Source organism: Lontra canadensis, unplaced genomic scaffold (genome assembly GCF_010015895.1).
Source record: "Lontra canadensis isolate GAN:19392208 unplaced genomic scaffold, GSC_riverotter_1.0 scaffold1, whole genome shotgun sequence".
Taxonomy (NCBI): domain Eukaryota; kingdom Metazoa; phylum Chordata; class Mammalia; order Carnivora; family Mustelidae; genus Lontra; species Lontra canadensis.
The window spans coordinates 92,840,178-92,864,594 of record NW_022630995.1 but is presented as its reverse complement, the minus strand read 5'-3'; the positions used below and the strand labels follow the sequence as shown (position 1 = coordinate 92,864,594).

Genomic DNA, 24,417 nt, shown 5'->3' with positions numbered 1-24,417 from the left:
GATCATTTAAAAATGTAAAAAACAAGCAAGCAAACAAACAAACAGAAAACCTGAAGATCAAAAGTATCTTAGCTCAGGGACCAGAAAAAGGAAGCCACAGACCAGATTTGGCCTGTGGGCCATCTGATAGTTGGTTAGACATGCAAATTCTCAGGCCTTTCTGGGAATCTACTGAATCAGAAATTTGAGAATTGGACCCAGCAGTCTGTGTTTTAAAAAATCTCTAAGGTGAAAAGGATACATGCTGCAGTTTGAGAACCGTTGGTTCTCAGTCATTGCTCTAATGGTTCAGTTCATGCATCCAATCATTTCTCCTTACAATAAATGCTTTTTGAGATGTAATTATAATGTATTAGGAATACAATGGTGAAAGTACTAGATATCCCCCTCATTGGTACAAGAATAATTCTTCCATAAAACAAGATTTTAATTTTCTGACAATGACCTACTTTTTGAAATACATTTTATAATAATACATAATGGCCCTATACATATAGACACACAGGCCTGAAACAAAGTAACACAAAGCAATATGTACCCTAATATGTGTGATGCACTTTCTGATATTGTCTGTCTTATCTCTGTTGTATTTAACCCAGTAAATTGATTTTATAATACACTGATACATCCCAACTCATAGTTTGAAAAATATTGCAATAAAATATGCTCACCAGTGCAAATTCCTTGTTGAGAATCATCTGTTCAACCAAAGACGACTCATTGTGGAAGAGATGAGGCTGCATATGGCTCCACATATGAGGAAACCACCAGAACTCATCTACAGACCTAAGCAAAAGGTCATCTCCTTCATCTTCCTCTTCAGTCCCTGTAAAACATAAAGTTAAAAGTGGTTTCGATGAATATTTCATATTGGATTGAAGATGATGTTTGTCAAATTTTTGTTATTCTTCTTATTACTGATACATAAATCCTATTTTGTTTTGCTTTAATAATAATAAAAAGAAATGACCATAGTCTAAATTACATTGAAGGCAATGTGGCTGGGGGTGGGGATGAGTTGGAGTAGATAAGATAGCCCCAAGTGCAGATAGTTGTTTGGTTTAGAATTTAGGGGTACTTTGTCACTGACACTGTTTAGGATTGCTAGCATATTGTGAGAAATGAATAAACACTCTTCATTTGAAATAATTTATTTTTGTTTTAAGATTAATAGCTGATAATTCTCTTCCTGATTGCCTGCACAGGGGAAACATGATCAGAGATGATTTTTTTTATTCTTAAAAATATTCTTACATGAGAGTTTAAAATTGAGTTTAAATTTGACTCATGAAGTTTGTTAATTTTTTTTGATTAGAAAAATAACTATATGTTTATTGAATAAGTGAAAAAAAACCACAGACTAGTGATATATGAATCTCAAAAACAAAACAAAACAAACACAAACATCATTATCAAGAGCTAACAAGTGGAAACATTTTGGTATTTTTCTTTTAAATATTTTTCTACTTATTTTTCAACATGGAGGATATTAGAAGATAGAGAGGAGAAGTGAGATGGGGGAAACCAGAGGGGAAGATGAACCATGAGAGACTGTGGACTCTGAAAAACAAACTGAGGGTTTTGGAGGGGAGGGGGGTGGGGAGTTGGGTGAGCCTGGTAGTGGATATTATGGAGGGCACGTATTGCATGGAGCACTGGGTGAGGTGCATAAAAATTTTGGAACACTGAAAAGAAATAAAATAAAATAAAATGAAAAAAAAAAGAAAAAGGAAGTTAAAAATGAAGATATCCTACAATTATATTTGTCAGATTATGTTTGTCAGATTTTTGCACTACTAGGTATTTACCCCATAGATACAAATGTAGTGATCCAAAGGGGCACCTGCTCCCCAGTGTTCATAGCAGCAATGTCCACTATAGCCAAACTATGGAAAGAGTTGAGAGGTCCATCAACAGATGAATGGATAAAGAAAATCTGGCATATCTATAATGGAATATTACTCAGCCATCAAAAAGGATGAACTCTTACCATTTACATTGATGTGGATGGAACTAGAAGGTATTATGCTGAGCAAAATTATCATATGGTTTCACTCATATGAGGAACATAAGAAACAGGGCAGAGGACCATAGGGGAAGGAAAACAAAATGGGAAGTCATCAGAGAGGAAAAAAATCACAAGAAACTCTTAACTGTAGGAAACAAACAGGGTTGCTGGAGGGGAGGTGGGTAGGGGCTTGTTAACTGGGTGATGGGCATTAAAGAGAGCATGTGATGTGATGAGCACTGGGTGATATACAAAACTGATAAATTACTGAAAAACTTGAGAAAGAAAGCTAGAAATTAAAATTCAGTTCTGTGTAAAAGTAAGTGTTTTTTTCCACTGTATCAATGACTTTGTAAATTATATTCAAGATATTTAGCGCCTCGTTTCTTAGTCTAGAGTGTTCTGAGGGCAGATCTGTGTCCCAGATGGAGGAGTTAGATGGTGCAATCCATGGGGAAGAGCCAAAGTCAGGAGTTTTTCTGGGTCTGAAATTCTGAGTGTTATATGCAACTGATGAATTACTGAACTCTGTATCTGAAACGAATGATGTACCTTATGTTGGCTAGTTGATTTTAAATAAAATAAAAACCAAATTACTGCCTATTCAAAAAAAAAACTTGTATAATTGTAAAACTGTATAATTACTTTTGTATCCTTACATTTTTTAACATAAATATGAACATAAATATTTACTATTTTGATACCAGTATTTCTTAAAACTCAAACAATGAAGTTATTAACATAATAGAAACTTGACTTGAGAACTTAAAACTAATTAAAGTTTTCACGGTCTCTTAAGAAAATTTGTTAATAGTGTTCAAGGCATAGTGAAAACCATTTGTCATGTCATAAGCGAAAAAAAAAAAAGAAAAAAGAAAAACTTACTTCCTAGAAAATTCTCTTTGTTGCAGATACCAACAAATATTTTCACTGTACGAATCATACAGTTTTTGCACAATTTTACGATATACAGTCTAATTTTAAAATGTTCTGGATCAATAATGTAAAATTGATTCCAATTTGGTCTCTAGATACTCTAAGTGAAATAAAATGTTCTGGATCAATAATGTAAAATTGATTCCTATTTGGTCTCTAGATACTCTGTCTTAGAGTGTGACATGTATTTCTTTGGTTTATTTTTCCACTGAATAGTATGTTTTATAGATGGCTGCTCAATTTAATACTAAGCAAATAAATATTAAAAGTACTTTTTAAAAGAATCTTCTCTAAATGCTTTATTTATATGTCCCATGATAAAGATTTCACTGATCATGCAGTAAATAGTGCTGTGAAATGGTTAAAGTGTGTATTTGTATCAATAAATACAGAAGTAGAGTCCCTAAATCTGTCGTTTACTTGACTTAGTGATCTTGGACAAGTCAACTTTGGATCTTAGTTTCCTGGCTTAAAATGGGGATGTAAATATCTATCTCAGTGGGTCTTTGTGAAAAGTCAATGAGATTGATTTATTAAAGCACTTAATACCATGACTTGCAGATAGTAAGTACTTCATAAATATCAGGATCTCTTTCTTCTTAAAAATATATCTATGTGTTTATACTTATTGTGTTCTAAATTTATATATTTTTACAAATTCTTGAAAACATTGCTTGCCCAAATTATTAATTTCTTAAAGTCAGAGATTGAATTCCTTTAACTTGCACTGTATTATGCCACTTCTCCAGAGCAGTGAATAGGTGAGTAATTTGATTCAGTCAATATTAATATAATGTCAGTGAACTTCAAAGCTTTCATATGTCTTCTGAAGTGCATGCCAACTTTTGTATGTATTTATGTATATACATTATTTCTGGGATACAGTTCATAATGCATAGCTCTTTTTTTTTAATTTTATTTTTTATTTATTTGACAGACAGAGATCACAAGTAGGCAGAGAGGCAGGCAGAGAGAGAGGAAAGCAGGCTCTCCGCCCAGCAGAGAGCCCGATGCGGGGCTCGATCCCAGGACCCTGAGGTCATGACCGGAGCCAAAGGCAGAGGTTTTAACCCACTGAGCCACCCAGGCGCCCCCATAATGCATAGTTCTTAAAGGGTATAAGGACCGTCAGGTTTAATTTGGCACCATACTACTTGTAGCAGTTGCTAGTACACAAAGAGTAAAGACACAGAAGTTTTGAATGTGATAAAGTCTTATGAATCAGTTGAGCAGAAAGAATCCTGAATTTTTATTAACTTTAGCTAAAACTGTTAGTATAACAGGCTTGCAGTTCATTGACTTTGTTAATAAGGAGAATATCAAACATTGAAATCCAAATGGAGAAAAGCTTGTCATTTCCTCGGATTTTAAGCGTGTAGTTTTAGACCAAGTGTTTTTTTGGCCATAATTTAGCCCACTGAAGTACAGATTAGAGGTACTTTATGTCACATGTAATGAATGAGTTGTTAGTTCTCCCTCCCTTCTGTTGTGCTTTGAATACAGAATATTTGAGAAATGCTTCCATTCACTTTAAATTTCACTGATAGTTATTAAAAGTAGCAGGAAGCACAAAATGCATACTTGACCAGGAAGAAGGTCAATTACTCAATTCAAAGGAAATTTGCAGACTATTGATATAAACAGATATGACTGATTATAAAATATTAGTAATTTTTATACTAGAGATTGTGTTAATTTATAAACACTCCTCACAAGGTTGAAAGTGATATTTAAAACCTTATTTATTTTTTAACTTCATAGATTAATTTTCTGTCAGCCTTTCTCTTATTTTATATAGGTCTTATAGTTCAAAGCTATGTGAGGCTAGTTTGTGACACTAGAAATAGCTTAATGAAAAATGCAATACCAAGTCATGCTGAGGGACCAAAGCAGAATTTCTAATGTTTTAAAATCCAACTTTAAATCCAATATTTAAATGAAAATATTAAATTTTTGAATTACTATAAACACATATTTTTCTCTACTATTAACACATATTTTTCTATACTTAATCTGATATGTGAGGATATAATTTATAGTTCTACATCATCATAGTTAACACAAGTTACAATCCATTAAAAGAATATGTGTTCATATTTAGCCTTTTACTTCTAATCTGATCTAGATTCAAATCTACATGATTCTTAATTAAAATAAGTATTTTTTGTTCTCACTTAATAGTTATTCCCTTTTACCTCTCTAAATTATCAATAAATAGTAAATTTTTAAATTCAGAAGTAAAATATTGAAGAATTCACTTTTTTGTTATCACTTGTGGAGGATCTTGTTATGAAATAATAGCATACTTCTAAAAGTTCTTTAAGTCTGCCAATATAAGAATAATTTTAGCAAGGTCTGGGCTATAGGTTAATTCCTACAAGCAACATTAAAATGCAATTTATGGGGCACCTGGGTGGCTCAGCCAGTTAAGTGTCTGCTTTTGGCTCAGGTCATGATCCCAGGGTCCTGAGATAGAGCCCCACGTTGGGCTCCCTCCTCAGCAGAGAGCCTGTTTCTCCCTCTCCCCTGCCTGTCACTCTGCCTACTTGTACTTTCTCTCTGTCAAATAAAGAATTAAAAATCTTAAAAACAAACAAACAAAAAAAAACACCTAAGACAAGCCTGCACAATGATCTTTATTTTAAAAAATATAATTTCTAAAATTCCAATGTCTGCATTATTGCTTTTGTATAAATGTCTGCTTTATATTTGCTCATTATGTATGAAATATTATAATTCCTAAATGGCAAGAAGATGTTTGTATTTTCTTTGTATATTGAATCTGGCATGGTTCCATATAGGTACGTAGGTATGTACTAAACTAATTTTAAATATTACAATAAATAAAAAGAACTGTGGGTGATGAAAATCGATTAAAAGTTACCTACGGTTACCTATTAGTTCTAGAACTGATAAATTCAACAAAGCTGTAGAGCTCAAAAATCAATATACAGAAATCTGCTATATTTCTGTGCACTAATAACAAAATAGCAGACAGAGAAATTAAGAAAAGTATCCATTTACAATTACACCAGAAATAGTAAAATACCTAGGAATAAACCTAACTAAGGAAGTGTAATACTAGTACTCTAAAGTGTATTAAGACATTGATGAAAGAAATAGAAGATTAAGAAATTCCAAACAAATGGAAAGATATGCCATGCTGATGGATTGAAAGAACTAATGTTAAAATATCCAAAGCAATCTACAGATTCAATGCAATTGTATCAAAATACCAATAGTATTTTTCACAGAACAAGAACAAATAATCCTAAAATTTGTATGAAACCACTAAAAGACCACGAATAGCCAAAACCATCTTGAAGAAGAAGAATTAAATTTGGAGTGCCACAATCCCAGATTTCAAACTATACTACAAAGCTATAGTAATCAAAATAGTTAGAACTAGCACAAAAATAGCCACATAGATCAATAGAACAGAATAGAGAGCCCAGACAGAAACCCACACTTATGCAGTCAATTAGTCTATGTCAAAGGAAGGAAGATTATGCTGGGGGAGGAAATATTCTCTTCAATAAATGGTGTTGGAAAAATTGGACAGCTATATGCAGAAGAATGAAACTGGACACTATACACAAAAATACTCAAAAAGGATTAAAGATCTAAATAGAAGACCTGAAACGATAAAACTCCTAAAACTCCTAAAGGAAAACATAAGCAGTAATCTCTTTGACATCAACTTCAACAATAATTTTCTGGATATGTTTCCCCAGTCAAGAAAAACAAAAGCAAAAATAAATTATTGGGACTACATCACACTAAAAAGTTTTTGCACAAAGAAACCAAAAACAAAACAAAAGGCAACCTACTGAATGGGAGAAGATTATTCGCAAATGATACATCTGATAAAGAATTCACATAACTCAACACCCCCCTGCAAAAAAATCCACAAATAATCCAATTAAAATGGGCCAGAGGTACTGAATAGACATTTTTGCAAAGAAGACACATAGGTGGCTGAAAGACATGTGAGAAGATACTCACATCACTAATCATCAGGAAAAAAATGCAAATCAAAACCACAATGACATATCACCTAACACTAGTCAGAATGGCCAGTATCAAAAATATAAAAAAAAAAAATAGGAAGTGTTAGTGAGGATGTAGAGCAAAGAGAACGTTTGTGCACTTTTGGCAGGAATGTAAACTGGTGCAGCCACTAGAGAACACAGTTTGAAGGTTCCTCAAAATACTAGAAATAGAACTACCATCCAATCCAATAATTCCACTTCTGGGCATTTACCTAAGGGGGAAAACAAACAAACAAAAAAACCACTAATCGGGAAAAGATACACGAACTCCTATGTTTACTGCAGCCTTATTTGCAAGAACCAAGATAAGGAAGCAACCCAAGTATCCATCCATAGATGAGTGGATAAAGAAGATTTGGTATATATACACAATGGAATATTACTCAGGTATAAAAAAGAATCAAATCTTACCTTTGGGGACAATATAGATAGGTATCATGTCAAATGAAATAAGTCAGAGAAAGAAAAATATCCTATGATTTCACTTATATGTGAAATCTAAAAAAACAAAACAAACAACAATATCAACAATAATAACGCAAAGGAGAAACAAACTCACATACAGAGAGGATAAACTAGTGATTGCAAAAGGGGAGGGGAGTGGGATATGGGTGAAACAGGGTGAAGGGGATTAGAGGTATAATCTCCCAGTTATAAAATAAATAAATCACTGGGATGAAAAGTATGGCATAAGGAATATAGTTAATAACATTGTAATATCTTTGGAGACAGATGGAAACTACATTTATCATGGTGAGCATATTGTAATGCATATGACTCTTTTTTTCTGATTTTTTAAAAGATTTTATTTACTTGAAAGAGAGTGAGCACAAGCAGGGGACAGGAGCAGAGGGAGAGGGACAAGTAGACTCCATGCTGAATATGGAGCCTAACACAAGGTTCGATCCCACAACTCTGAGATCATAACCTGAGTGGAAATCAAAAGAGGGACACTTAACCAACTGAGCCACCCAGGTGCCCCTGAATATGGTTTTCAAATCACTATGTTGTACACCTGAAACTAATATCATACATATGTCAATGACATCTCAATTAAACATTTTATTGAGAAAATGTGTTTGGTACATTGCAATGCATGTAAAACCTTCAAGAAGACACATGGCAAATATATTTCTAAGAATGTTACTTGTATCGATAAATAAGTGGGGTTTATCTTTTCATTGTATACCTATGTTTGTTAGACATATGTTTCACTGAATAACTTATAGAGCACATACATAATAGGTGTTTGTAAGAATGTTACTTCTGTATGTAAGAGCAGTGTTATTTCAGTTGATTGTGTTCCCCACACTGCATTGCAAACACTCTTTAAACTCTTTAAAGGCAAATAAATAAAAATATAAACACGTGTATGGATGTAACCTATAATTTCAAAATTATAAATTAGAGTGATGTGCATTATTCGGTTTACTTTTTTCATAAAATTTGATCTTATACAAAAGTACTTTTTTAAATAGTAATAATAAACACATAGCACTTAGAACATGCTATCCGTTATTCTAGATGAGGGAGATATGATTTCCATCTAGAGATGCAGAAACTGAGGCACAGAAAGTTTAAGTAACCTGTTTATGTTCACAAGCCTAGTAAATGTCAGTCTGGATTTGAGCAAAGCAGTCTGTTTCTAATACCTACTCTGAACTAGTAATTTATACAGAAAATTGAAAACAAAAATCAAAGAGAGGTGAATGAATATAATACCTTTTTTTAAAAATTTCATGTTTGAAAGTTTACAGTTTTATATAAAGGGCATATATTTTTGTTAAATGAACTGTCATAAAAAACATTATTAATACAATTTGCAAATATCCATGAAGTAATTGATTGAGTCATATTTGATTTATTATTAATTACAAAGAGTGGCAATGATTGTTACTAGAAATTATGTCCCACAAAAATAATACTTGTAGCAGAAGACATCTTCATGCTGAAATGTATTCATTCTCTGAGTTTTCATTGTGCAATTCCAATCAAACTTTACATATTTTCATACCAAAACATTTTATTTCAAACTCCACATTTTTATTTTTTCCTTTTAATCAACAGTGTGTCTTCCCTCTCAGTTTGTCACCTGTGAGGGGCTGACTACTAGGGAAAGCTTAGGGATATGTCCTTTTGGGTGAGATTGTTTTTAGCATGTGAAGGCCAGAGAAACTGAACAGGAAAGAATAATGGGAAATACGAGTGGAGCAGTCTAAGAAATGAAGACTCTATCATTATTACACTGGGCATATGTGATTAAATGTCTTCAAAACAATGAGGCTCATCAATCAGCAACCTCATGCATTGGGAAATCAGAACATCCTAGGAGAGAGCTGAGACAGTCACTGTGACAAGGCCGTCTTCTAATAGTTACACATCACAGCGGAGTGAAAGTATAAGGAGAGCACTTCCCTGATTTGCTCCATATACTTAAGCCTGCATATAAGAATGTGACAAGATAAGATAGAGGTATGCCCTCCCTGTAGTGGGCATCACCAATGTTAATTCCACTCTTGAAGAAACCTTGGTATCTCTGAGTAAATTAGTACTGTACTGTATTGTACTCATTACAATATGATTACACCTTTGAACTACAGTTTGGATGCCTTTCAAGGATTCTACACATAAAGTAGCAAGTCAGTGAAAGTGTCATCCTTATGTGAAAGAAAGTAAACTTCTGGCATTTACAAATTTATATATATTGCTTGATCTCTAAAGTGTACTATCAACAAAGCATAACAGAATAGAGTTTTTCTTTTGTTATTTTTTTAGGCTCGTACCGACATAAAGAGTCGAAAGAGTCAATAAGGTCTTCTTAAAAGATATAATTAAAATGAATTTTTTTGTATCTTCCTCCAACAGCCATCCCTGTGATATTAACTAGTGTGTTGTTCATTTCCTACTGGATTTGTCCTGTATACATGTTCAGGATCATAAAGAAGAAATGAGAAGTATTATAACCTGCTATCAACATTAACTCTGTGAATGTCTGGCAGCTTTAATAGTTCTGAATATGAAAAGCAAATAAAAGAGCTGAGGCAGTTATCCAGATATATTTCAAACAAAAGAATGGCTTTACTTGCACTATATAGCTATTTAAGACCAAATAGTATTGTTTGTGTGTGAACTCCAAATAATCCCATAATTTTTCCTCTGCATGAGTAGATATAGCTTTTAGAGTTCTCTGCTTTATAACTTCAGAGTCAGGGCTTCTTAGGCCTGAATTCATTTCTTGAGGGGGCTTTTGAAGAAGATTTACAAAACCATGTCTATTTTCAAAATTGTAAGCTGGAATTACTTTGCTGTGCAGATACGATGACCCAAATCTCTTTGTGCAAAATGTCCTTTTAAAATATGCAATCATTTGATTTATCAAATGGTCTAAATACTAATTTTCCTTCTATTACTTTAAACAGATTTACATGTTTCAAAGCAGGAGGGAAAAGGCATTAAAGAAAAGCCAATAAGACATCACTGCTTCAATATTCTAATAAAACATGCTGAGTCTCCTTGGTTAAACATTAAAAACTTCTTTGGGTAAATGAGCTGCATTTATGATAATTAAAGACTACCTTTGCATGGGATATTTTAAATGTCAATAACATGCATGCATGCACAGAGAATACCAGGGAATGTTTTCACTAAGATAGTATGAAGTAACAACAGTGCAAAGTCATAAAGTATTTGGCTTATACCACAAGCTGCAGAAATAGGAGCAGATAGTAAGTATTGCCCTAATAGGGCTTTAACACACCATTTTGTGTTATTTTTGTCATTATTATAAGATAGTCACTTCTATGCACATAGTTTTCTCCATATGGGTGCCAGACATTAGAATGTTGTTACTCAGAATATAAAAGTCATATTCTGGAGGTGAAGATGGGTAAAGAGGTGAGAAATATAAGAATAAAGAGTAGTGCATGAACGTCAATCAAATTTTAAGAATTTGTTGAGAAGCTCATACTGAACAGAAATGCAACTGTGGGGAGATGAACCATGAGAGACTGTGAACTCTGAGAAACAAACTGAGGGTTTTGGAGGGGAGCGGGGCGGGAGGTTGGGTGAGCCTAGTGGTGGGTACTATGGAGGGCAAGTATTGTATGGAGCACTGGGTGTGGTGCATAAACAATGAATTCTGGAACACTGAAAAGAAAAGAAAAAAAAAAAGAAATGCAACTGTGGCTGGGTAGAGATGGAAAGAAATATAAACCTTATTACGATTGTTTTAATGCATGTTGGACCAAATTGTTCTAATACTTTTAGGGAAAAATCCTGCAAGGGTAATTAAGCAAGATGACCCTCTATTATTAATTTTCTTTATGGCTATAAAATTGCTCTCTGATCATCAGATGTTTTCCAAAGGAAAATAATGTGTACCAAAATGGCAGTCACTTTGATTATCTGACGTTTTAAAAACACTGCCCTCTATTATTATTATTGGAGTGTCATTGCCATCATCATCATCATCATCATCATTATCATCATCATCATCCTCACGATCACTATGCTTTCTGCTTGGACTATGCTGAGAGACAAGAGGCATAGTCACAGAACGATGATCATGGTTTCTTTTACTGAGTTGAAAAAGTCAATTCTTTTCCTCTTTTGCCCTTGATTCTAACGGTATTTGCCAAAGTAAACAAGCTCATTGATTTTGGATTTGGCTACTCATATAATGCACCCAAGTTTTCCCCATCATCAGTCTGGATATTCTATTTCTCCTACTTATGAAACATTTAAAATCCCCTCTCCTATTTATATGTAGCTGCCTGAGAACACAAAGCTCCTTCTTACCTGTGTGGTAAAACTTCCCTGAAAATCCAAGGTTGAAGGTAAAATTTGCAACCTGAGTGCGCAGTAAATTTTGAGTCTCTAGTAATGCCTGAAATAAATAAGAAATTAACATGATTTTAGAAAAATAAATATGAAGCTTTGGGATGCCTCTTTTTCAAATGTGTATGCATGAGTGAAACAAAATAATATGGGCTTTCTTGCTTTTTGGGTTTTTGATGGGTACTGTTATTTGCTATTCATATTTTGGGTATTATAATCACTATTGTTATTTTTATTGAAGTTCACCAAATTACGAAGCAGTTAAGTCCAAAGCACATTGTAAGTTGCTGAAAGGCAATTCTCTAACCACATAGCACTGAAATCATTTTTCATTTCCATGTGAGACATTTCTTGATTTCAGATTATTACACTTTTTTTCCTCAGGGGAAATTTTTCAGAGTTGTTGGATGTAGCAAGTCTTGCATTTGTTGGTAAGGAATAGGAAGGTAACATTTGTTTGAGTTGCAATTTAGTATTTATTTAACTGTGCTATCTCCCCTATCATTTTTAAAGGCATAATCATTGAATTTAAGGCTTGGGTTTTTACTACACAAACTAAAGAGAAATGTATAGTTTAAAGGGTGTTGATTGCAAATGTTGAGACATGAACAAGTCAAGCACAGATAGGAAATAGATAAACAATTCCATAAAGAAAAAAATTTCCAACTGTGGCAAAATGTCCCTATTTTCTGTATTTGGAATTTTTTTAAATAATTTTACATTAATTTCTTATTTGTCAACAGGATAAGAACCCGAAGATAGTAATCTTTGAATCAGACTTAGTCCAGTAAATTTTCTGCCAATCCTTAAACTGCAATTATTCTTATGTAGCATAATTCAGTACTCTCAGATCCTTGGCTTTTTGGTTTACTTATTGACTCAGAAGGCTTTTCCCATTTTTAAATAGATGTGTAAAGGGGACTTACTTTGTTCTGATGAAAATGAGAAACTCATTTCAAACTATTTTTGCTTATTGCTAACCATATGTTAAGGTGAATAAAGAGTCAGAAATTAAGACAATTTTTTGAATATTAGTCACAGTGGTTATGCATTTGCTTTAAAAATTTGTGAAACTATTTACTACCCCAGAATTAAGAGAACTCCTGCAAATTAGTTTAATTAAATAAAAGAAAAGAGAATAACTAGGAGGTTGGTAACTATATAATCAGTGGATATCCAAGGTTACATTTAGTTATTTCAGTGTAATCTTGGCCAATATTATTTAAATATTATGAATTAAATAGAAAAAGGGAAAAAATAGATCGATTGGTTTAACTCAGTTGTATAAATTATATTTTTAAAGTTCTCAAAAAGAACAAACTAAATGTTAAAAAGAGGTTGGAGTTAAAAATAAAGTCTATTGGACTAGCTGGGCATATTGGTAACTCTGGTGGAATACAGTTTTAAATAGAAAATATCACACATCCTTTTATCTTAGTTCCCTCCCCCCCACCGCCGGGTTTCTCATTTTATTTAATGCACAATCCCTGGGACTCCGTATCTTGAAAGAGTTCATTAAAAACATTTCTCCCTTCCGCTGTGTTCCTTATCACTCCAACCCCCCTCCAGCTCTCTAGCTCTGAGTTCTTGAAGTCATTGTTCTGCATTTATATCTCCGCTATCCATTCTTGAATTTCCTAAATATGTATTGTAGTTGCAGAGAGTGCTGGGTGTAACAAGCATAGTCCCTTTAACCTAGGACCTCAATGGGTAGAAAGGGAGAGAGATTATTAAATAGACAGTCAAACAAATGTGTAATTACAACTCATGGTAAGTTCTTCAAAAGAAATCTAGGGCATGCTATGAGAGACACAGTAAAGGATTTTAATTTATACTGAGGGTGTGGGCTCACACTTTTGATGTTTTCTTAGGGACAATCAAACATCAAACAATCCGTTTTTCCCCTCAATCAACTTGCCACCACTTTAGAACTCTCTCATTGTCTTTTTCTTGGGCTTTTAAAACACTGTGGTCTGCTAACCTGTTCCCACCTTTAAGTTTTACCTTCCTCTGCTCTGCCTTACATTCTGCAATCATGCTAACACCCCGAAGGCAATAAATGCACTTAACCCTTGGGGTCAGAGAGGCCTTTCAATTAATGACAGCCTTGTCGGTCATTTCACTTCTCTAATCCTTTCCTTTATCTGTAAATGGGATAATACTTAACATCTGTTTCACACTATTATTGTGAGGATTACATTGCATAAGGCATACAAAGTGCATAGCTAAGTGCCTGGCACACAGTAGGAACTCAATAAATGCTGTTAATGAGCACTCAATAGGTCATTCTCTCCCAACCAACTAGGTAGTTTTTTTTTTTTTTAAAGATTTTTATTTATTTATTTGACAGAGAGAGATCACAAGTAGGCAGAGAGAGGGGAAGGGAAGCAGGCTTCCTGCTGAGCAAAGAGCCCAATGTGGGGCCGGATCCCAGGACCTGGGGATCATGACCCGAGCCGTAGTCAGAGGCTTAACCCACTGAGCCACCCAGGTGCCCCACCAACTAGGTATTCTTGGTGCCTCCTCATTTCTGATTAAACTACAAACGTTGCTATTTCCCCCAAATCACATAGTCCTCTGGTCTATCCCCAATGCCTACACTTTTCCACACCTTTCCTTTCTCTGTTCCCTTTGCCTAGATAGTCTCCAGCTGCTCCCCTAGTTTATAAGTGCCTCCAGGTCAATCAAACCCTACTTATTTTTATATATTCTATATTGCCAGATATATTTTTTCTATATGTGAAAGGCATTCAATAGAGTTAATTTCATTTATTTATATTAGTAATACAGTAATATATTACTGATGGTAAAATAATAAACATGGTTCATGGACCATATCATTAAATGATATCAGAACACTATGAATAGGATGCTACATTTCACCAACACATTTATATAATGGATATTTTATAATCTTATATTATAGATTGCCTGGCAAGACAAGCTCACAAAAAGTGAGGACAGATGAATATTTTTCCACCGGTGCTAATTAACTCTATGAAGAATTTGACAGACTCTTCCATTGTTGAAAAAAATAGAGTTCTCTAGTCATATTCTCCCAACATGTAATCTTGATTAATGTGGGAGTAAAAATGACAATTGCTATAAGTAAAACCAAAACAAAATAAATGGATTAAAAAAGCAAATCCTAACAGCCTCCAATCCTGTCTACTTCAGTATAAAAAATGTTCTTTGATTTCCAAAATTCAGGGAAAAAAAATTTCCATGTTCTTTCAATGATAAAAGAAGAAAGGCACAAATAATAATGAGTAACAAAAGAGGTCTAATTTTAAAAATAAAAATCAGAAATAAAGGTAAAAGAAAAAAGTGTTAAACCACCAAAATTAAAAAAAGAAATGTAGAAAAAAATAAAGAATAGAAATACAGGAAAAATTTCAGAAGAAATGTTAGACAAGAAAATATACAAATACAAAATTATGAATAAATGAAATATAATGAAAAAGTTACTTTAGAAAAACTTGTTTATAAAGTAAAAGTAATATGTCTCAGAGATAAAAATAAAATTGTCAAACTTAGGAAATAGCATGTAGCTATAGATGTGCTTTTTTTATCTGACTATTTTGTGAGGAAGTTTGACTAACTTTTGAACATAAATGTAAAATGAAATATATTTAATGTTTGGACAATTAGCCTCAGTTATTTCTTTAATAGTTCACATCAGAAAAAATATAAACAGCTTTGAAGTTTTCCCTTGCATTATTTAGGAAGAACTTACTAAGTTACCTGATTAGATATTAAAGAGAATAAATATATATAACAAGAAAAATCAATAATTCATTCTTTTAATAAATATTGCTTACATTCATTTAATGTTCTCATAATGAGTTCCTTAGTATTTAATAAAGCAAGTCCAACTTACCCTATTGCAAAATGTTAAAGAAATAGTTCTCAAGCTTTATTTTTCATAAATTTTTTTAAAAGAGACTGCTAATATTGTGGATTCTGGGGACCCACTTGAAGAGTTACTGATTTAGTGTTACATGATAGGGTCCAGGCTTGTGTATTTTATCATAGACCTGAGTCGGTTCTAAAAATGGTCAAAAGCAATTGTTTCCAAGTTACCCATAAGAAATGAATTGCCGGAATGTTTATAAGATAACTTTTTCCAGACCCATGCTCTGGGAATTCTGAATTAGATTATAAAAAAAATGGAACCTAGGAAACTAATTTTAGTATATGTGCTGCTGAATTATTCTTATAGCTTCAAATTAAAGATTAAAACCATCAAGGAAATATTATGGAAATATTAAGTTAGTGCATTATTTAGACTAATTTCAAAGTATGTTGTGTAAGTCTTAATCCACTCTCATATTTAGGTAGTTTAATATAAGGCTAACTCTTTCCCTAAATATACATAATTTGTAAGGCATGACCATCTACATATATTGATATAGCCTTATACTTTCAAAATTTCAAATCAAATACATAAGTGTGATAGTTTTTGTTCTTTTTTTTTTAAGATTTTATTTTATTTGTTTGACAGACAGAGATCGCAAGTAGGTAGAGAGGCAGTCAGAGAGAAAGGGGGAAGCAGGCCCCTCACTGAGCAGGGAGCCCAATGTGGGGCTCGATTCCAGGACCCCAAGATCATGACCTGAGCTGAAGGCAGAGACTCAACCCACTGAGCCACCCAGGCACCCCAGTTTTTGTTCTTTTAACTGTTTTGTACAGTTTTTTAAAATTATATACAGTAACTCATAAAAACAGTATCTTATTTAATCTTGAGGAAGGAACCAGAGAGATTATCTTTATATTTATTGTCCAAGTGGATAAAATTGCTTCATGGAAAGTTTAAATGGCCTACCTAGATAACACAAGGAGAGGCCAAAATTGAGTATGTTTGCGTTAACACTTGGTGCAACCTTAATAGCTTCAGGTCCCACTATAGTAAGTTTGTGTAGCCACCCATGATGAAATGACTCAGGATTCCATGAACTTTTGGACACACTATTTATCGATGTACAAATGAAGATGGATAGGGCTGATCGAGGGTGAAAGTATGAAGCTTTTGAAGTTTGCTTTTGGTAGTCTCTGCCTCCCTTCTTGTTCATCTCCTTCCCCTTAGAAGCAATCCACACTCATTTGCTCTCTTTTTTCTAAGGATTTTATTTATTTATTTGTTAGAGAGAGAGAGAGAGCACACACAAGCAGGGGGAGCTGCAGGCAGAGGGAGAAACAGGCTCCCTGCTGAGAAGGGAGCTGAGTATGGGACTCGAACCCAGGACCCTGGGATCATGACCTGATCTAAAGGTCTACCTAAAGGTAGACACTTAACCAACTGAGACACCCAGGCTTCCGTCTCCCTCTCTTTGTAAAAATAAAGTCTTACTGCCGCTCAAAGTGGAAACTGATATAATTTACACATTGAAAAAAAATTTTCACACAAATACACAAAGTCTTCCACAGTGTTTTACATTGAAGTTTGTCTATGATTGTGGAATGAATGAGTTAACTAAGGAAGAATGAATGAATGTGTGTAATAATAATACTGAAGAAATCTGGGGGCCTTTTGTGGGGAGAAAGTTTTGCGGATCCTTCTGCTGAAATCATACTCAATTTGAAGAACAACTTGCTGAGTAGAAAAACACCACTGCATTTTAGAGCAATTGCCCTCTCATCTTTCCACCCATCACTTAAGTGTTGCACTCCCAACTCCCAATCTCACCTAAGTCTCCAGGAAACCAGGGATCTGAGATTTACCCTCCGGGCTCTCTTCCTCCTTGTGCCATCATTAATTCATCCATCCATTGAAACAATATTAACTGAACACCTGCTATGTTTCAGGCACTCTTCTAGGTACTTAGAACACAGGAAAGAATGCTAATAATAATCGAGCCTTTATTGTGTGTTAGGTACTCTGAAAAACACTCAGTTTGAATTATCTCTTTAAATCTCCCTGTGATCCCCTAATCAACCCTGCTTTACAAATGAGGACTATAAGGCACAGAGAAACTAAATAAGCTACATAAATTTATGGAGTTGAAGTTGGAAAATTCTGACAAACAAAACCAATAAATTTGTTCTTGTGGAACTTAGGTTCTGTTTAGGTGCACAGATGATACACATGGAAAATCAACCATAATTATTTAATTGCAAATTGTAATTAGTGGTGCAGAAATAGTGTTATAGTATATGCTATTATTAAAACTAACACAGAGTCCCTACATTTCAACAGGATGGGCACCGTGCTCTATACAGCCTTTCTGAAAAAGTGGCAATTTAGTTGAGCCATGAAAAATACGAGGCCAGTCATGCCCAACTCGGCTCTGGAGGAGTGTGCTCAGGGCAAACAGGGTAGTAAGAACAAGGCCCAGCGTCAGGAAAAACCCTGGTATATTAACACACCACACTCTACTTCATCTCACATAAGACAGGATTTTTACATTCTAAATTGATTCCTTTGGCTACTTGCTGAGAAGGTATTGCAGGAAAACTAGAGCAAAACCCGGAAAGTCATTGAGGAGGCTTTTGCAGTAGTTCCAATAAGCACAAAATAAAGGCATGGCTTCTACTGGAAGTACTGGGAATGGAAGGAAGGAAGGAAGGAAGGAAGGAAGGAAGGAAGGAAGGATGGACGGATGGGAGTGTAATTGTTGATGGACTGATGTGGGAAGTGAAGTGGAGTGTAATTTCATTAATGCTTCAGATTTCTGACATTCAGTGAGATGGGGGGAGAGTTGGGAAAGGTTTTGAGGGAAAAATCAATACTGGCACTGCTACAACTAAACATTCTCACAACAGGCTGGCTGTGTTGAAACTTCTAGAACACTCCTAACAGGAAAGACGGAGCTTAAAGTTCTAGAGCATCATTGCTTTTAAACCTTTGTTATCCATAATTGGAGGGCAAGCTTTAGGAACTAACTGCGTAAGGAATGTATGTATTGGTAACGGGAATAGTCTCACAGCATAAGGAGTAATTTTTGCATGCTGGAAGCTTAAACATTGATGCTAATTAAAATACTGGCAAAGAGAAGAGAGAATTTGAAAGTTGTTTTGACCTTGTAAAATAATATTAACTCGTGTCACGTATGTGAAGAGTTTTCATTTTCTGCTTGATTATCAAAGAACACAATCAAGGTTATATAAATCATTAAATTTGAAATGCATTTACAGTGTTGTAAATTTTATTTTATTGCATCAGCAAAACAGTCCATGTGACTTTGATTCCTTCCTGGGTGTGAATGGATTTTTCTCATGTCCTCAAGTTTGTTACTTCAAAGTTTCCTGGGCAGCTTCGTGTTCACGGAATTCTAAAGCATTCTTACTTCAGTTCATTCTGAACGTATATGAGATGAACTTCGACTTCTGCTTTCTGGTTAGCAGTCTGGCATTCTCCCTGGGATCAGAAAATTTCCTTAAACAAGGTAAAATACTGCCCAGTTCTTATAAGTCCCAAATTCTCTTCAACTGTACTCTCATTTTCAGCCCATGTAGATCATCTCAAACAATGAGTGGTTTCTGTTCTGCCTTGATGATTTCCATGTTCTACCTAATTCACTGGAATTTTGAATTAAAAATGTTTGAATCAAATATGAACTATAAGGCCCTTCAGATAATTTATACATTTGTACAAATAGTTTTATACATTTATATGTAAATTTTTAAAAAAGATGTTATTTATTTATTTATTTGAGAGAGATAGGGAGAGAGAGAGAGAGAGAGCATGAGTCGGGAGGAGGGGGAGGGCAGAAGGAGAAGCATACTCTCCCAGAACAGGGAGCCCAATGCAGGGCTCTACCTCAGGACCTGGGATCATGACCAGGGCTTAGCCACCTGAGCCACCTAGGCACCCCACATTATGTATAAATTATACCGAAGTGATAAATTTATCATTTATTATTTGAACCACTGGCATTCTCCTTTAAAAGTTTTTTTCTCCAAGCTTGGTCTTTAATTATATTATTTAATTTACTCTTCCTGTAGGCTTTGGTCCAAGTCTCTATGATGGCCTACAAATTTTTTGAATTATAAAAAGATAAAAATTTAACTTCAGAGATCATGGTTTATTCATGGTTTTCTTTAAAGCCTCTTATGCTTTTATGACTGTTTTCCCTAAGCTAAAGTATTTAAGTAGATGGTAGAGTAATAATTGAGGTAGAACGATCTTATATTAGGATTTCTTTGGGGATGTGGAATGAAACTGGTCATTGTAAACTCAATGACTAAGAGATGGCTTCAGGAATAATCAGGAATGAGATAGCTTGGAGAAACATACACATGTACGTACAACACAAGCAAAATAACAAAGTCAAACCTTCATTGGGTGAGTGTGGGCAGAAAGTAGTTGATGATTAAACATATTTCCAGGGATTTTCACTTAAGGTCTGCACTGAATTGGTTTGGATTCTCTGTGTGTTAGGTTGGAACTTTAAAATGTAACCTGAGTCACTCTGCAGGATCCTGACTCCTATGCTGGGGAGCCAGCTTGATGGAAGTGCAGTGTACTGCTGTGGTGGTTCTAGAACACAGATAGAATCACCCTCTTCAGAGTTGCCTTGGGGTCTCTGGAGTGTGGGAGCTTGGGCATGGATTATTTGACCATATGAGGGGATAACCAGGGAAACAGGGTTCCCGATTTCAGAGGAGTATTTTCCAAACCATGATCCATGGTTCACTAGGTCTGTGAAATTTAACAATTCTATGAAAAATCATTCCATGTTCAAAATGTTTGGGTAGCACTATATTATACCCCTCTTGGGAGGTTCTTAATTCACACTAACGTACTGAGCTCTTTAGCAGGAAAAAATTTGTATATGATTTACTTTAGCTTAGCTTTTTCTCTGAACTATTAGCGAGCAGCACACATTTCCATTTGCCCAAATCTGATACATACTGTTTTAGGGAAAAATATTAAGTGGATGGCTAATCCCTTGGAAGTAGAAGTATTTCTTGGATTCATGGTATGGTTTCCTGCTTGGTATCCAATGCAAGTTGCAGGATAGAATAGTTGTGATTTTATATAAAATGTGATTCTCTGTGTGCATTTTTATTTATTTATTTTTTATTTTTTTAAGATTTTATTTATTTATTTGACAGGCAGAGATCACAAGTAGGCAGAGAGGCAAGCAGAGAGAGAGGAGGAAGCAGGCTCTCTGTTTAGCAGAGAGCCTGATGCGGGTCTGGATCCCAGGACCCTGGGATCATGACCCGAGCCAAAGGCAGAGGCTTTAACCCACTGAGCCACCCAGGCACCCCTCTGTGTGCATTTAAACATGCAATGACTTAGTTTTTTCTAAGTGATCTAAAGAAAGAAGTATTTTCCTTTAAGAAAGAAGTATTTTCCATTTCTACAGGATATCCCTAAAGAACTTCAGATCAGTTTTTTAATATTACAAAATTGTGGAAAAAATTTAGAAATAACAATTACACTTTTGATAAATATGATGTTACTTCTTGGAGCATCTTATTCTTATTGAGAAATTATTAAAGACAACTCTCAAGTTGCTTCGTTAACAAAAATACTTTTTACTTAAGAGATTGAAAAAATCTCTCAATTCTCATTTTTAAGTCTTAAAGAAATGAAGGCCTCCTTCATAAAGAAGCTATCTCCTTTATCAAGTTCAAATATTGACATTGTTTTTTAGGACTCCTGCTTCTGCCTTTGCTCATGGCTATAGTCTTCATTTCTCATTCCTTACCCTCTCTTTTCACTCAGTATGAGTCCAGGGTGGGCTTACAGCAATACTCATGCAACACAGGTACTCGATGATTGTTGGGTGATATTGTAATTGACTTTTCTAATTTCATCTCTAGAAATACTTCCTGTTCACATACTAGTTAGGAATCTCTTCATTGCTGAGATACTCACTTAGAAGCTTTATTATATAACTATTTGATTAAATATTGTGTTGTAACAATTCCACAATGTTTCTTGAGTGCAAAAAAGTATACTTCCTATTTCCAGTTTTAGGGGTGCCTGGGTGGCTCAGTGGGTTAATCCTCTGCCTTCGGCTCAGGTCATGATCTCGGGGTGCTGGGATCGAGCCCCGCGTCGGGCTCTCTGCTGGGCAGGGAGCCTGCTTCTGCCTCTCTTTCTGCCTGCCTCTCTGCCTACTTGTAATCTCTCTCTCTGTGTCAAATAAATAAAATCTTAAAAAAAAAAAAAAAAAGCTTTTATTTCCAGTTTTATACAACTCCCCGTTCTGTTGTCAGTGCACCTTGGAAACATCTGAACTCTGTGTCAGATTTTTAGTCTTGAAGACAGACTTCAGAGATTCTTGGCATAGCTTTGGCAGCCATGTTGGTCCTATAATAATTCTCCTAAAAATGTCCCGAAACCATAGAAGGGAATTCTGTAGATGGTAGGTATTCAGGACTTTAATTTCAAATTTTATGTCCACCGCCCCTTCATTCAATATTAAAAGAAAATGTCAATTTCCATCATTCCTGTCTCACAAGAACAAGGGATACATTACTGAGAGTACCTGAGGGTATGTGTAAATTTTTATCTACTTTTTCTTAAGAGAGCTATACTTCTTCCCTTCTTCTATGTGGTTTCAGTCATAATTTCTCTTTACCCTAAAAATAAGTGGATATGAGGTTAAAGTCTCTATGACCTTTCAGTGGCCAAATTTTTAATTTCATTTAGACCAGGCTTGAAATTATAAACCATACATTTTAACTTTACTGTAAAATAACTTTACTGTCTCTCTGTTAATAATTTAAAAGAATGAAAACTTTGTTATATTCATAGATTGAATTCTTTGAAACTATAGTTACCATCAGGGCAGAGCAAGCAATAGTAAATAAGAAAGGTTGATAATGGTGAAAATAGTTGTGTGCAGTAATGATTCAACTGATATGCTACAATTGATTTGAACAAATTTAAGTCCTTGACTTTGTTGGGTACTGATACATTGCATAACACGTTATGCATGTTATGCATGTTAGGATATGTAGCATGCTGATAAATATATGCTTTGTGTCCCACAATGAATATATCAGTCTTCTATCTGAATAAAAAGGATATGTGTTTTTAAACAGATTTTGGGGTTAATAGATGAACAAACAGGCTATACCTGTTAATAGCAAAATCATTATTATCAAGGTTTACTCTATTAACATGGTGCATAGTAACTTAAGTGCTTAGACTTTAAAAGTATCTTTGTATAAGAATATTGACATATTTGGATAAAAGGATAGGAGTGTTACATTAAAAAATCAAGAACACCCCCTTGATGACTTGGAAAAAAAATGTATTATTGATGATAGAATTAAAAATATAATGACTGCTTGTTTTTCATTTAAACATTGTAACAGAATAAAGTCAGTGTTAACAAATATGAGTTTATTTAACAGGTAAAATGAGAAAACAAATAAACACAACTACTTGTAGTTACCAAATTCACTGTAAGTAAACATCAAAAACTTTGTCACCAAAAGGAACTAAACTCCAGCAAGCATTTACTGAGCCACTTCTACCTCCCAAGTAGTCTCCTAGGCCCTAGGCTCTGCTAATATATTGTGCACATTTTAAAATTATATATATTAATAAATATATTTATATAAATTAAATTATATAAATATGTTATGTATACATATTTGTAGCCTGCATGTGAAAATATTTCTGTGTTTAATTTTCATGCTATCTTACTATATCTCAACAAATCTGCCTTTTTTTAATAATTTCATGATCAACTTTATAAATATTTGAAAAGTTTTCATATGATACATATTTGAACATTTTGCAAACACACATTCAGATACATATATCTTTAAATGTGTCTCATAAAAATCATTTCCAAAGTCTAAATATCAAATCATGAGTCAATGTGTATATATTTGAAGCATCAAAGCTTATTTGTTTTTTAAGCTCTGGTGCAATAGAATCTTCTCATTACACAGCTAAGAATGTAGAGATACATCAATTTTTAGATTTTATTGTAAATATGAAGACTTATGTCATTATCTATACAGAACCTTGATTTGGTTATAGAAGTCATTACCAAAATATATTACAGCTTATGGTATAGGTAATATTTTAAGGTGGGCTTTTCCTGTACTTAGTAGGCAAATCATTTTCTAACAAATCTATCCCTCTGACAAAGACTTAAGGCTTTCAAAAATAAAAAAAAGCTCTTGTGAGATTTAGTTGTCACCTCCTCAAGCTCAATTCTATTTAAAGCCTAATTATAATTCACATTCAAAACAAAACAGGTTTGACATCATCTGATAGTCTACCAACTCTTCTTTCTTGTAGATGAGGGAAACTAGTGAGATACTCATGAAGGAGAGCAACAAAACAAAAATGTATTAATGGTAACATTTTCCAGCACAGCTGTCATTTCCCAATGAAAGAAAGCAATATTCAAAATATTTTCTATGTAAATTTTATCCTTTAGAGTTCTGTGCCTGCCCTTACACACATTTCGTGTATTTTAATGATTTTGCTGTAATTTTAAGATTCTTAAATAAATGAAATATGTTACTTTATTCACTCATTCAAAAAATATTTGAGTAGCCAATATATTCCAGCTATTCTATGTATTAAAGAATCAGCTTAGCTTTGAGCAAACTAAAATACTTTCTCTAGGAGTATATCTTCTCGTGGGTAAAACAAATACA

General features: G+C 34.1%; 1 protein-coding gene across 1 annotated transcript in view; it reads right to left on the bottom strand.

Moving 5' to 3' along the window:
- Positions 1-24,417, bottom strand: part of LOC116868517 (bifunctional heparan sulfate N-deacetylase/N-sulfotransferase 4) — a 237,430-nt gene that overhangs the window by 124,473 nt on the left and 88,540 nt on the right. The window contains exons 2-3 of the mRNA XM_032858895.1: positions 11,794-11,881; positions 672-826 (exon numbers count right to left, since the gene is read on the bottom strand). Of these exons, the coding sequence (XP_032714786.1) occupies positions 672-826; positions 11,794-11,881 (243 nt within the window). The remainder of the gene's footprint in view (positions 1-671; positions 827-11,793; positions 11,882-24,417) is intronic.